General features: G+C 32.0%; 1 protein-coding gene and 1 long non-coding RNA gene across 2 annotated transcripts in view; one reads left to right on the top strand and one right to left on the bottom strand.

Moving 5' to 3' along the window:
- LOC148612169 (uncharacterized) overlaps positions 1-3,557 on the top strand; it is a 34,584-nt gene extending 31,027 nt beyond the window's left edge. The window contains exons 2-3 of the long non-coding RNA XR_015924342.1: positions 2,345-2,467; positions 3,431-3,557. This is a non-coding gene — a long non-coding RNA (uncharacterized LOC148612169). The remainder of the gene's footprint in view (positions 1-2,344; positions 2,468-3,430) is intronic.
- The window catches only part of LOC148612168 (potassium channel subfamily T member 2-like), a 94,238-nt gene that overhangs the window by 41,964 nt on the left and 39,372 nt on the right, over positions 1-12,902 (bottom strand). The window contains exons 7-13 of the mRNA XM_088593365.1: positions 11,391-11,474; positions 5,708-5,802; positions 4,943-5,126; positions 4,085-4,249; positions 3,400-3,536; positions 1,138-1,201; positions 418-526 (exon numbers count right to left, since the gene is read on the bottom strand). Coding sequence (XP_088449491.1) covers positions 418-526; positions 1,138-1,201; positions 3,400-3,536; positions 4,085-4,249; positions 4,943-5,126; positions 5,708-5,802; positions 11,391-11,474 — 838 coding nt within the window. The remainder of the gene's footprint in view (positions 1-417; positions 527-1,137; positions 1,202-3,399; positions 3,537-4,084; positions 4,250-4,942; positions 5,127-5,707; positions 5,803-11,390; positions 11,475-12,902) is intronic.

The raw sequence follows: 12,902 nt of genomic DNA, 5'->3' as shown, positions 1-12,902 counted from the left end.
ATAGAAAAAGTACTGTGAAATTCAGTAATGGAACAGTACTGTAAATGACAGTAATGGAACAGTACTATAAAATTCAGTAATGGAACAGTACTGTAAAATTCAGTAATGAAACAGTACTGTAAAATTCTGTAATGCAACGGTACTGTAAAATTCTGTAATGAAACAGTACTGTAAAATTCAGTAACGCAACAGTACTGTCAGTATTAGTACTGTAGCATTACTGTAAATGACAGTACTGTAAAGTGAACTATTGGTAGTGTAAACATTTACCAACCATTTCCTATAGTGTAAATGTAAATGTAAAATGTTAAATGAAGATGTAAGTATGAAGCTGTAAATGTAAAATGTAAATGTAAATGCAAGTACAGATGTAAATGCAAATTTAATCAATGCCATCAAATATACATCAATTCCTACCAGCAAATTTAACATGGAATTTATTCTCAGGTCTGAAGATCTGTACATATTGTGGACAATCTGGAGCAAAATCTTTAATGGCCCATGATCTCAGTATAGTGTGCTGATCCTGAAAGAAAACAGAAATCTTTAATGGCCCATGATCTCAGTATAGTGTGCTGATCCTGAAAGAAAACAGGAGGCTGAAAAACCTGTCATGATAAATATACTTTCACTCATACAAGTCCCAAGAAAAAGGATGTTGATATTGGACAGCAACCAAAATTATTTACAATGTATTCCCCATCTATATAAAGCTACAAAATACATTTAAAATCAATCTATCCAGTAGCATCTGTGATTTTAGTGACAAAAATTTTCTACATCATTCAGTATAGTAAAATAAAACTAAGTCCAACAAAACGGGAATATGTTTTTGGGCATTAACTAAAATCACTTATAATATATGCCATATTCAAATAAAGCGACATACCAAATTTAAAACCGTCAATTGGGAGCTGAGGTTACTGTGATGCAATTCAGACGAACAGACTAGGTGATTCCCAAATACCAACCACTCATTGAGTTGGAGAATAATATAATTCTAACAAGATATATCTTGCCTATATAAAAGGTGGACTAAAATAAGGTATATTAGAAATTGAATTGTTTGTTGCTTGGCATTAGGTGGATGACTATCTCATACCACATCTCCTATTTTTATATATTACACATACTTACAGCAGCACCTTTATCAATATAATTCCTGGCTGCCAAGATAAAACAGGCTAAGGCATCCTGCACCCTGGAAAAAAAATTAATGATATATACATTATTGTTTTTTGATGTAGCAGTCTTCATAAAAATCAGACGGTAGATGATTCATGCATGTCAAAAACACACCAAATTCACTTCTTATTTCTTCTTCAGAAACAGCTATAGACCACATAACCAGTCTTAGTTTTTCATTTGGGTGTTGCACTTTTGAGATAAAATTTATATAGATTGTACATGAAATTAGCAGTTTGCAAGAGTTATCTTTCTTGATTTGGTTTGATTTGGTTGATTTTAGTGGGAGATTGAAGTGTAGTTCTCTCAAAAGTACAGATCTAAATACAGAAAGGACAACTGTCACATAAATATATATGTATACTGAAAAAGCATCGTTTGTTCGATGAGTTTTCTACAGTATGAATCACCTTACCATAGGTAGTGTCAGAATTTTATATGGACTGGACCTTAATGCATGAAGTTCATATAAAGCATACACAATCTAACAAATAAGAAATGATACCTCAGCTTACCTCAGCTTTCAATCATCATAATAATAATAAAATAAAAATAAACAAAGTCCTAGGTAAACAGGGAGTTGTTTATCGAATATTTCAAAAAATGAATCCCACGATATGGCAAACCTACAGGAAGAATGTATTAAAGTCTCAAGCTGCTGAGATGAGTAGTTGTGGAGAAAACTGTGACAAAAAAATTGTTACAGACGGAAACACAGATGCATGGGCAAGGGTAAAACAACTTATCCCCTCCCCTCTCTTTCACAGCCAGGGTATAATAATTATAGAAACAAGGACAGGGAGCGTAACATATATGCAAGGCCTGAGGGGTCAGTGCAAAACCTATACGCAAAATTCTCCAAGCAGCTCAGTAATTGCAAAGGAACGACAAATGGTATTAAGACAAGTTCTGTGTTGCAAAACTGATAGACCATAAACACATAACTTACATCCAAATATCATAAAAAGTGAAGCTCATTAATGAAAGAGAGAAAATTCTCAAAGCGATCTAAATTTTAAAGCTGCCAAATTTGTTCAGTTTTGATTCTACTGAATTTTGCTGATTCAATGAAATAAGCTTGTAGTAAGGCAGTTGAAGCAATAAATGTTGATAATACCTACAGAATATTGCGAAAACAACGTTTTTTTTTTTTTTTCAGAGAAAATCAATAGCTCTGATCTAATTATTTATCGCCATTACTTATGAAGATTGCCGACAGGACATACACCTGGGATAAAAATAATTTAACCATGGTAAAAAAATAACAATAACGGATACACAGGTAAGCACGTGTCTTGTTTTCATTTCATTTCATCTATTTCTTGATTAGTTTTCAAATAAACAATGATCATATTTGAGCCACATTATATCACAATACGTAAATTGCAGTAAACTAAAACTAAAACTAAAATACGTAAACTCTTTTTATTTTATGGCTTGAGTCTGTCGGTCTTCCTTGCTGTTGAATAACCACTTTCGATTTGTTATTAAAGAAGTCACCCTTACAGCACATACGCGGATTAAGGTCACCAGAAGTCACATGGATACGAATTTATCTAGGTTGATTTTTTGTCTTGCAAGACAATAAATACATAGACACATATTTCATGTATTTAATGCATTTTTTCGTGGATATCAAATGGAGTTATCCATGAAAAGTACAATTTAGTAGAAATAATTCAAAGTTATATTTCAACAGAAACAAAAATTTATGAAAATGACAGCTAATGCAGCTTTAAAATAAAAAAACGAAGCCTTCAATAGATTTCCTACTAACATAGAGTAACAATTGATTGAAATTAACAGAGTAGAGAAGTTTTCTTTTTTTTAGTGAAAAATCTTTTGAAGAGTACCATATTGCAGGTAATTTTTGTGGGGTGCAAATTTTGGAGTATTTTAGCAGCCAGTCTAAAAACACCGAAATAAATTCCTCAAAATATTTAATCGTAATGCACATTTTAGCATCCACCAAAATTAGTAACACCAAAATATTTCATATATCACGGGAATGGATATGGTGAATATGCCAAAGAGATGACAACCCCACAGGATGAAAAATGTCAGCTCAAGGCCACCCTTGTGTCATCAATGAATGATGAGGAAACCTTTTTGTCTCAAAATCGCCAAATATTAAACCTGCCAAAATAACTTGCCATACAGTACGTAGAAATAAAAAAGTAATAAAGATAAATACTATATACCCTTTCTACCTACCTACACCTGGCTAAATCTGTATCCTTTACAGCTGACCCCTGAATATAGATAACCCTCTGAGACCAGATTGGTACCTGTAGTAACATCTTCATGGCAGAGTCAAGCTCACATGGAGATAACAACACAACAAAGTAACTCTGTAAGAAAATAGTTGGATGTATGTACTTTCTTTGAGGTTAAAGTGTTTTCATTATGCCTTGTTACAAAGTGAATATAATCCGTTTGATAGAAAAAATTAAATATTGTACAACCATAAAATATATAATTTTGGCTGCAAAAAGATTTATAAACTAGTGTGCATGTACATGTCAGGAAGATAAATAAGAGGCTGAATTCCTGTTCATTGAACTTTGAACTCACATGACAGATATACATTGTAAAGCAGTATATAAAACTCAATATTATTCCATTACAACTTAACCTACAGTTTGAGCAATGTATTAGGTATTACCCATAGTTGTTAACCTTCGAAAGATGACACACAATGCTTCCCTAAATAGCAAAGGTCATTTGACAAGAACTGAAGTAATTTATTATGATTTCGAGCCTAAATTAAAATAAAATGGAAGGAATTTCAGAATACGGCTAAATATCCAATGGGCATGTAAGCAAGAGATTGTTGAATTTTGTATGAATTATTGGAAATCTCCCATTGAAAGTGGGAGACTTAACATGTATGTGCTACCTGTAGAGCAGGATGAGCATAAAATTCATGTAAGAAGTCCAGTATAGTATCTGACTGTAATGTTGTTGCTACGACAACCACATGCTTTTCTGTCTGGGCCCTGTGACTACTGTAGGCACCTCCCTGTTTCTGTCTCTCTAACCATGTATAACCTAAATTTTCTATCTGTAAAATATTTTATGAAAATGAAACCAAATTAGCAGGAAACCAAAATAATTCATTTGTAAACATTTCAATATAAAAAAGAACCCATATATAATTTAAAAAAAAATACTGACCAAAAATAGTTAATTATTTTTCTACTTATAAATGCCCTACCATGCAGACAATCACAAAATTCCTTGGATAAATGATTGCCCTAATATTTTTTAAAATATTTCCACAGAGAAAATATTATGCAGAATTTTGGCATTTTTTGACAGACCAATAAAATACGTCAAAATTTCCCACTAAATGTATTTTTACACAGTATCTCATGTAAGCAGAAGTATAATTAAGAAATAAATCATGGAAACTCAATTTTCCTACGATGGGCTGGCCATTTATATAATTATTTAACCCCTTGCTATCCCTCAGGGTAACACAATGTGACATAAATGGCCAGACTGTGGTAAAACAATGATAAAATAGAGTTTCCATGATTTATTTTGATTCTAATTGGACTAGTTTCTTCATATTTTGAATAGCAAATGTGTTGCCTGAAATGTTGGTCATGTGTTTGTCAATTTTTTACCACGGCTGTGGTCTAAAGAGCTTTGAAGCAGGTCATAATAAACTTGAATTGACTTGATTATGAATCGGATTCGAGTTCGGTAATTTCGCTGTTACCCTTTTTAAAATAAGCAATGAAAATATTACCTGTGTAGGTAAAACAATTAAAGCTGCTCCAATCATGCATATCATAAACATTTGGCTGATCCAGATATCAGGGTATATATCTCCATAACCAACGGTAGAAAATGTTACAACAACGAACCACACTGAGTCGATCAAGCTGAACTGCTGATTGCCACCTCGCTGAAGATGTTGTACACCACACACACTAAAAAGATATAAAGTTAAATAAAACTTTTGTCTTGGTGTGCATTGATGGTACTTTTAGTGAGTTTGCCTAATATTTGTAAAACAAAATAAAACAAATATTTTTGTACTTGCATCAAAAATTCACAAATTGAAGGCATAAAAATTGAATTCTTAAGCAGAAAATTGATGTTGCCTTGGTCTGAAATTACCTGCCATATTATGACATACTTTTGTAAGCATTTCCAAAAAATTTTGTTAAAAGAAAGGTTTTGTTGGTTAGTTGAAAAGTGCTGTAAAGAAAGATTGATTGATTGATTGGTGGGGTTTAATGGCCGAGCAGCAATATTTCAGCTATATTCAGGCGATTTGTAAAGAAAGAGAGATGGGATTAAAAACAAAAATGTCTTCCTTAAACAGTTTGGTGATCAATTCACTTTGAAAGTAACAAAATTTAGACTTGATTTCAATCTTCTTTAGGTAAAATCCCCTGTTTTAGCATTTCAAACCATTTGACGAAGTATTTAAAATTGAAAAAAACTATACAACTGGCAAGAAGCGGTGCATTTCTTCTGTTGCATGGTATATTTTAAAATGTACTACCTGGTAAAAACAAGGCACAAGATAGTAGCACACAGAATCATCAGTTGTTGAGCAAGGGCTGATTGGGCTTTCATCATTACTCTGTGTAGATCATTCTGAAGTTAAAACAAGACACAGTTACTACAAAATACAAACATAATTGTTGTTAAAATACTTAATTTTGAAGTAATCAGTTCTATTGATTTTGGCTTAATTTGGTTGTTTTGTAGAATTTCAATTTCTCCAATGCCATAAAATTTATCTATTTAATAAAAAAAAAATTCTTAAGGTGATAGACCTAAGGTAAGGGACACAACACTTATAAATCATTAGAACTTATGTATTCAGCATTTTACATCAATCTCATGTAAGCATTAAAGTAACTTGGACTGCTTTCATTCTGTTTCAAATGAAAGCTGATGATAGGCTTTGGCGAAATTGATTGAATATGATACAAACATATCACTGATTCAACAGTTATGTCCCTTACATTAGTCTACCTCTTCATGTGATTTGAACTCCTAAGCCCAGTTGTTCAAAACTTTATCTGCTGTTGGATAAATAGTTATCCACAGGATAACTTTATCCAATGGATAAACCTTTGAACAGCTGGGACCTGGTGTCAAATAATACATGTGACATAATCAGCTGTGCCAAGGAACAATACACAATCCAAACTTTTTAAAATCCAATAACTCTGGAACTAAAAAATAAGAAAGCAAAGAGAACAATGGGTAGCTTTTTTAAATCAAGGCAAACATTCTACAAAAATGTTGTATGAAAAGTGTACGTTGTATGAGACCAAATGACAGACAAATATATTGGCAACAACATACCCTAATTAATGGATCAAAGACAGATGTATAAATGGGAAAGTTCCAAAAAATGTGGAACATCATGATGAATATAACAACTTACGGGTAGACTTTTATTCATTATTATCATATATATGTAATTACCACAATTTTAAGAGTGAAAATGATCATAAAATTATAGACAAACATTTTTTTATAGCAAATGTTCATACCTATTGCTTCAGTAAAAGGAGTTCTACTGGTAATATAGCACTCCATATGTGTAAATTATCATCATGAACTGACTAAAAGCTTTGTTTCAGCAGGGCATCATAAAGATCATCTTGGTCAGAACAGAACTATTTTTTTTCAAAAACAACAATAATAAAACTTTCAAAACTGTTTTCTTTTGGAAAAGTTCAAACTGCTGATTTTTAATTGACATGTTCTGAACAAATATAGGGGCAAATCATAAGATAACAATTCTTTTTCATAATCCCTATTGTTCTGTGAAAATACAATTTTTAATTCTTAATCAGAAAACTATTCCATTGTTCAACTGCAATAAAGTCTGAAAATGATAAAGTGTGTGAAAGAACTGCCTCTAACAAAGAGAAATAGTACTGACTACACTTCCAGGTTCAATCTTATGACACAGCAATTTTTTACAAGGCAGTCAGTATAGTTTCGCTTCTTACCCTTTGACCTTAAAGACACTCTTCCACTGAAATGCAAGTCACTTGATCAAAATTCTGTTTCCCCATTGGCAAAATGCTGACAAATTAGTGGTGTTAAAAAAAAACTGTATGGAAAATTGATATTGCATGCCATGTGTTATTTCCTGAATGAAATGTAGAAAATTATAGTAGAAAGAACAAATTCTACTGCGTCTGCTATCATTTTTTAAAAATAGTACTTGTTTTAATTATTCAACAGAACTAAAGGAATCTCAGTAGAAATACTGGTAGTCAATCTTGTCACAATTATTTTCCTTACAATGCATCATCAGTTGGGAGCAATAAGCTTTATAATTACTATAATAAAGAAAGAGACATCTCATTAAAGAAAAGACATCAACATTTCTCTGGAACCAATTAATAAATCTGTTTTCTTAAACAGTAACTATGACTAAACAAATAAAATACTTAATTCAGTATTGCCTGGCCATAGAAAAAAAAAAGATAGATTATAAATCATTTAAGCTTAACAATGGTATAGCCTTTAGGAAAAGGTCATTGCTTGGTGAAGGACAGTTCTTTTATACAAGGGTAAGACAGATTCTATGTAATTATAACTTGAAAGAGAAGCAGTTATACATTTCCCAACTATGAAAATATGGAAACCAGTCTTCATATTCAAGTGGAATCCAGTCTTCATATTCTACCAGGGTATGAAACCAATCAAGCTAAACCAAAATACTTCACTTCAATGACTTAGAATAGATCAGAATGACAGGTGTTTTAAATCTCCTATCCTCTTCGCTCCCAATATAGCATTAGGTCAACACAGTCTTGCTGACTTGGCACCTTTCTTCCCCTAAATGTCTGCTTCACCCTCAACAGCTGTGTCCATCAAAGAGCTGTTTTCATAGTAATTTTGCATTCTCAAAACATGCCCTAACCACCAGACACACTTTTGTCTAAATTGTTCTATTATGCAGGTGGATTCTGTAATTTGAGTAGATGTATTTGGCAAATACCGGTATATTTAGAAAATCTGTTGGAGGTAGCTACAGTGGAAACTAGTGACCTCATATCTGCTCTTATGACTCTACCAATATTCACTACCATATAGTAGAACTGATAAAATGTTAAAAACTCAAAAAATTACATTTCTGAAAATTGAACTTAACCTGTAATTTATGGAACTAAACAGCTGTGCAAATTAAAGAAAAAATATTAAATCCTCTAGAAACCATCCATGGATGAACAGACAGATGGACAAACAGACTCAACAGTACCACATAATAACCATTCATTAAAATGGAACCAATACATAAATTGTTATTTACCATTAACCAGAATAAAATGACCATACAAAATTAAGTAATGACTTTGTCATTAGTACCTATCATGACTAATGGAAAAGAAGACCTAGAAAAGATTGTTTAGATACTCTTAATACCAAAACACTAATACAATAGAAACCATATATATTTAGATATGGAACAACAGGATTTTTTTCCATTAAGATGTCTGTAAATTAATTGGATATGGATTGAATCTTTCTTGTAGTAAATTGAAAACAAAGTGAGGTTTCATGTAATCTGGATATTAAGAATCTAAAAACATTGAGAGTGCAAGACAGATAAACCTCAGACACCCAAGTGTAAAATTTCAAGTTCTCTTACAAGACCCTACAGGCTCTGCTTAGTTACGGGAACATTGTGATCTTATCTGGTATCAGTCTTGTATTACATATTCCTGAGCTGGTGTATGTCAAAACATGGAGCTAAAAAATATATATTTTGCCTTTTCCTGTTTTTGTTTTTTCACAAATTTTGATCATTTTTCATCAAAAATACAGGCTAAATATCAAGACACAAAACTCTTGTTTTTGAGAAAAAAAACCCACTATTTTCATGAAAAAAATAATGCTTCAGATAGCTTTCACTAATTTTACATAAAATGCACTACATATGACCTTTTAGGACAGGTTATTGCTGAAACTACATGGTGCTTAGACAAAGATGGTGAAAAACTTTCAAGTATGGAGCAACACCTTCAAATACGACATAAAACCTTCAAGTATGGAGCAGAATCTTCAAATATGACACAAAACCTTCAAAATGGAGCAATACCTTCAAATATAGTGCAAAACTTTCAAGTATGGAGCTAAACCTGCAAGTATGGAGCAAAACCTTCAAGTATGGTGCAAAACCTTCAAGTATGGTGCAAAACCTTCAAGTATGCAGCAGAATCTTCAAATAGATCAAAATCCAGTGAACCATTTAGGTGGAGTTGCAACTTACATATAAGAGCTGCCAAAGGAGTTCATATATTTTAAATGCAGATGATATAAGCAGAAATTCTGTTATTGTACCTCTTGAACTTGACTTCAAAGTTTCATTTCTGAGAACTCGTTTATATTCTCTCCAATGAATTATTTGTACAATTTCATCATGGTAATTTTTCTAAAAGCAACATGCAACATTCCAAATAACACAATAGTCAAATTACAAAACAATTACCATTACAAGATGTTCCCATTCAATAAACTTTTTAATTCCATAAAATTCAAAATTTACAACCCATATCCTAATAGTTTACATTGACCTTTAAATTTATCAAATTACCTGTAAAACAATTGAATAATTTTGTTTGAGATGTATTGTTAAAGCATTCATGCTTGTCGAAAATGTACACACGAGGATCATCCGTATTATGGAAAAGCTAAAAACATGAATGTTTCATCACTTAAAGTGATTGTTAAACATGTTTGGGAAAATCGCTGTGGTAATTTTGTATTTAAATTTGAGATTGATTGTTTAAAGTAGAAAGACGGTTAAAATATTACTTTGTTTTGTACCTAAAAGGTTGAATTGTTTCCACTAAAAGGATCTTCCCTGTAGAAGCAAAAAATAGCAATGAAATAAATGTTGAAATGTGAAACCACTGAACAAAGAATTTAACAATTTTGTAATCATGAAAAAAATATGTGGTCCATTGCACAATTGTATTTTCAGTACTTTGATTTTATGTTATCAAAAATATATAATTACAATCTACTTTTAAAATATCTGCATCATTTCTTATGGCACACAATAATGTTAAATTATAGCAGTCTGTCAATTACTTTTTGGGTACAAAAAATGATGAAATCAGGAGATTATCAAGGATTTTTTAACAAAAAACATAAACATGTAATAATACAAAATTCCATGAAAATGGCCGCCTTTTACCCCTCTAACTAAGAGCTTTCTAGAAATGTAGCAAATTTGAGAAGCAACACTTTGAAAGAAAAGAAAATCCCTACTATATCTGCCTATAAAATGTACATGATGTGACATTTGTTGAGGAAAATTCACAATTTGAATCTAAAACAGCAACCTAATGAATACACAATATCATTCTTCACAATATACATTCAGTTTTACTTGTATAACACTATGAAATATATAAATATTTCAACAATTTTTTTTATGTGGTGCAAAGGTTCAAAATCAGGAGATATCAGGAATTTCTCTGAAAAATTCAGGAAAAAATCAGGAATTGCTCAAAATTAGGAAAAATCAGGAATAATTAGGAAATTCAGGAGACACATAACAGACTTTTATAGTGACCACAAAAGAAGGCAGTGTGAGGTGGAGGGAAAAGGTTTAAAATTTCTGTGGGGACATAATGGCATCAGGATAGTCCTAAACAATGAGTAAGATTTAATATGACTCTACACGTTTTTAAAAAAAAAAAACAAGAAAAAACATACTCTAAAATGAAAACTTTGCAAAACTAAAGCAAACGTGCTTTGGTTACAAGAAACCTGTGAGCAAATGCTGGCTAAAGATACCCTCACATCCCAAATTTGGTTTACCCTACCGGTGCACCTGGCCCATGTTCCCAGTTTTTAGTGGAGTCCCAGTTGCTCATTAGCTTTTGTTACTTTGTATGTATTATTTTAGTTACTTATTGTTCTTTGTTGTGTATGTCTGTTTTCCATGTTTGGTCTTTGTCCCTGGATTACATTCTTTTGATTTCAAATGGAACCTTGATTACTCTTTTCCACTATATGGTACACTTAAATGTATCTTGTGTCACAATGTCAAGTGACAGTCTGACAAGTAGTTGCAGAGTAGCAGTTACTAAAAGTGTGACAGACAGATGGACAGACAAGAGTAAAGCAGCATATACCTCCCCTCATTTGGAGCACGCTTTATCAACAAATAGTATATGTCTTTCAATTCCTATACTCACAAACATATTCTGTAATGCAGACTTTGCTAACCAACAGTTAAGAAATACTGGAATGAACATGTTCCTGAGCCGAGGTGACACAACCTGCAACAAAGATATGTAATTATAAAAAAAATTATAAAGACAGCAGTGATTTGTTTGTTTGTTTGTTTGTTGGGGTTTAACCCCCGAGCAGCAATATTTCAGCTATATTCTGGCGAAAAATAAGACCGACGGGGATGTCAAACGTTCCCGTGTTAAAAAATTCTATAATTCATACTGTAAAGTTAATCTTGAACATTATCCTGCCAAAAATATCACAACACCAAAATGCATATGCAGGTCACAAAATTTAAAAGTTATGTTGAAAGAGTAATCAAGGGAACCAAGGTTATAGCGGTAATCAAAAGAATGTTATCCAGGGACAAAGACCAGACATGGAAAACAGACATACACAACAAAGAACATAAAGTAACTAAAATCATTCATACAAAGTAACAGAAGTAAATGAGCAACTCGGACTCCACTGAAAACTGGGAGCATGGTGCACCGGTAGGGTAAGTGTCCTCTGCTTTTCTACAAACACCCGCAAATTGAAAATAGCAATAGACTATAGAGAAAATCTATAAATAGGATAACCAATTGGGATTCACTCTTTTTAATTTTAAAATCATTCTATCTATATCAGCAAATTTGTCATTTTTGTTATATGCCTAATATATTTGGTTGAAAGCATGTGAAATATTGCTGCTCCAGTGGTATAATACTTATTTTTGCCAGATTTATCCTGGACTTTACTAGATTATGGACGGATTAGTGTTTGGTAATTTTTTTGTTATAATTATATCAATATCCAATAACTATATATTAAGTTATCAAACAAAATGCAAGTATCTAAGATGACAGAGATTATCACATTTAAATAAAAAAAAATTACAAATGAAATGAAAAATATTGCATTGAAATGAAAAAATTATACCAACTGAATAGAAAATATTACATTCAAATGAAAATTATCAATTTTTTGTAGTCAATACCATGCTATAGAGTATCTATCTCCTATTTTCGATTATTATAACTGCAATGACAATAGCTAAAAGTCTGACTGAGAGTAAAATGAGTTCACTTAACATTATGAAGACAACCACATAGACAAATCACAGAACATTGTCATCAAACAAGCTAAAATTGGTAATACTCTACTTCGACACTTGAGTCAAAAACAATAACCTGAGAAAATTGCTTTTGTGCTAATTTGTGGCACCATGTATTTTACAGTGTGGAGTCATGGTTTGGAGTGTTGGAAGTCTAAAATATTTTTTTTAGTTGAACATAGTGAGTTGACTAAGAATAAGAATTAACAAAAACTGTCACAGCTTATACATGTTTATATCCCATAGCTATGGCTATAGCCTTGTGGGGTAGTACTTGGGCTAGGCATAGAACTGTGTTTCATTGCGACATGTCTACAGTAGCGATTATAAACAAAGACTGCAAAGTTTCGACAGCTGTCACCATGGGCAGATCAAACAC

The sequence above is a fragment of the Perna viridis genome, chromosome 7 (genome assembly GCF_037379345.1).
Source record: "Perna viridis isolate PV_CMFRI_1.1 ecotype Kerala chromosome 7, ASM3737934v1, whole genome shotgun sequence".
Lineage (NCBI taxonomy): Eukaryota > Metazoa > Mollusca > Bivalvia > Mytilida > Mytilidae > Perna > Perna viridis.
This window is presented reverse-complemented; position numbering and strand designations above follow the sequence as displayed.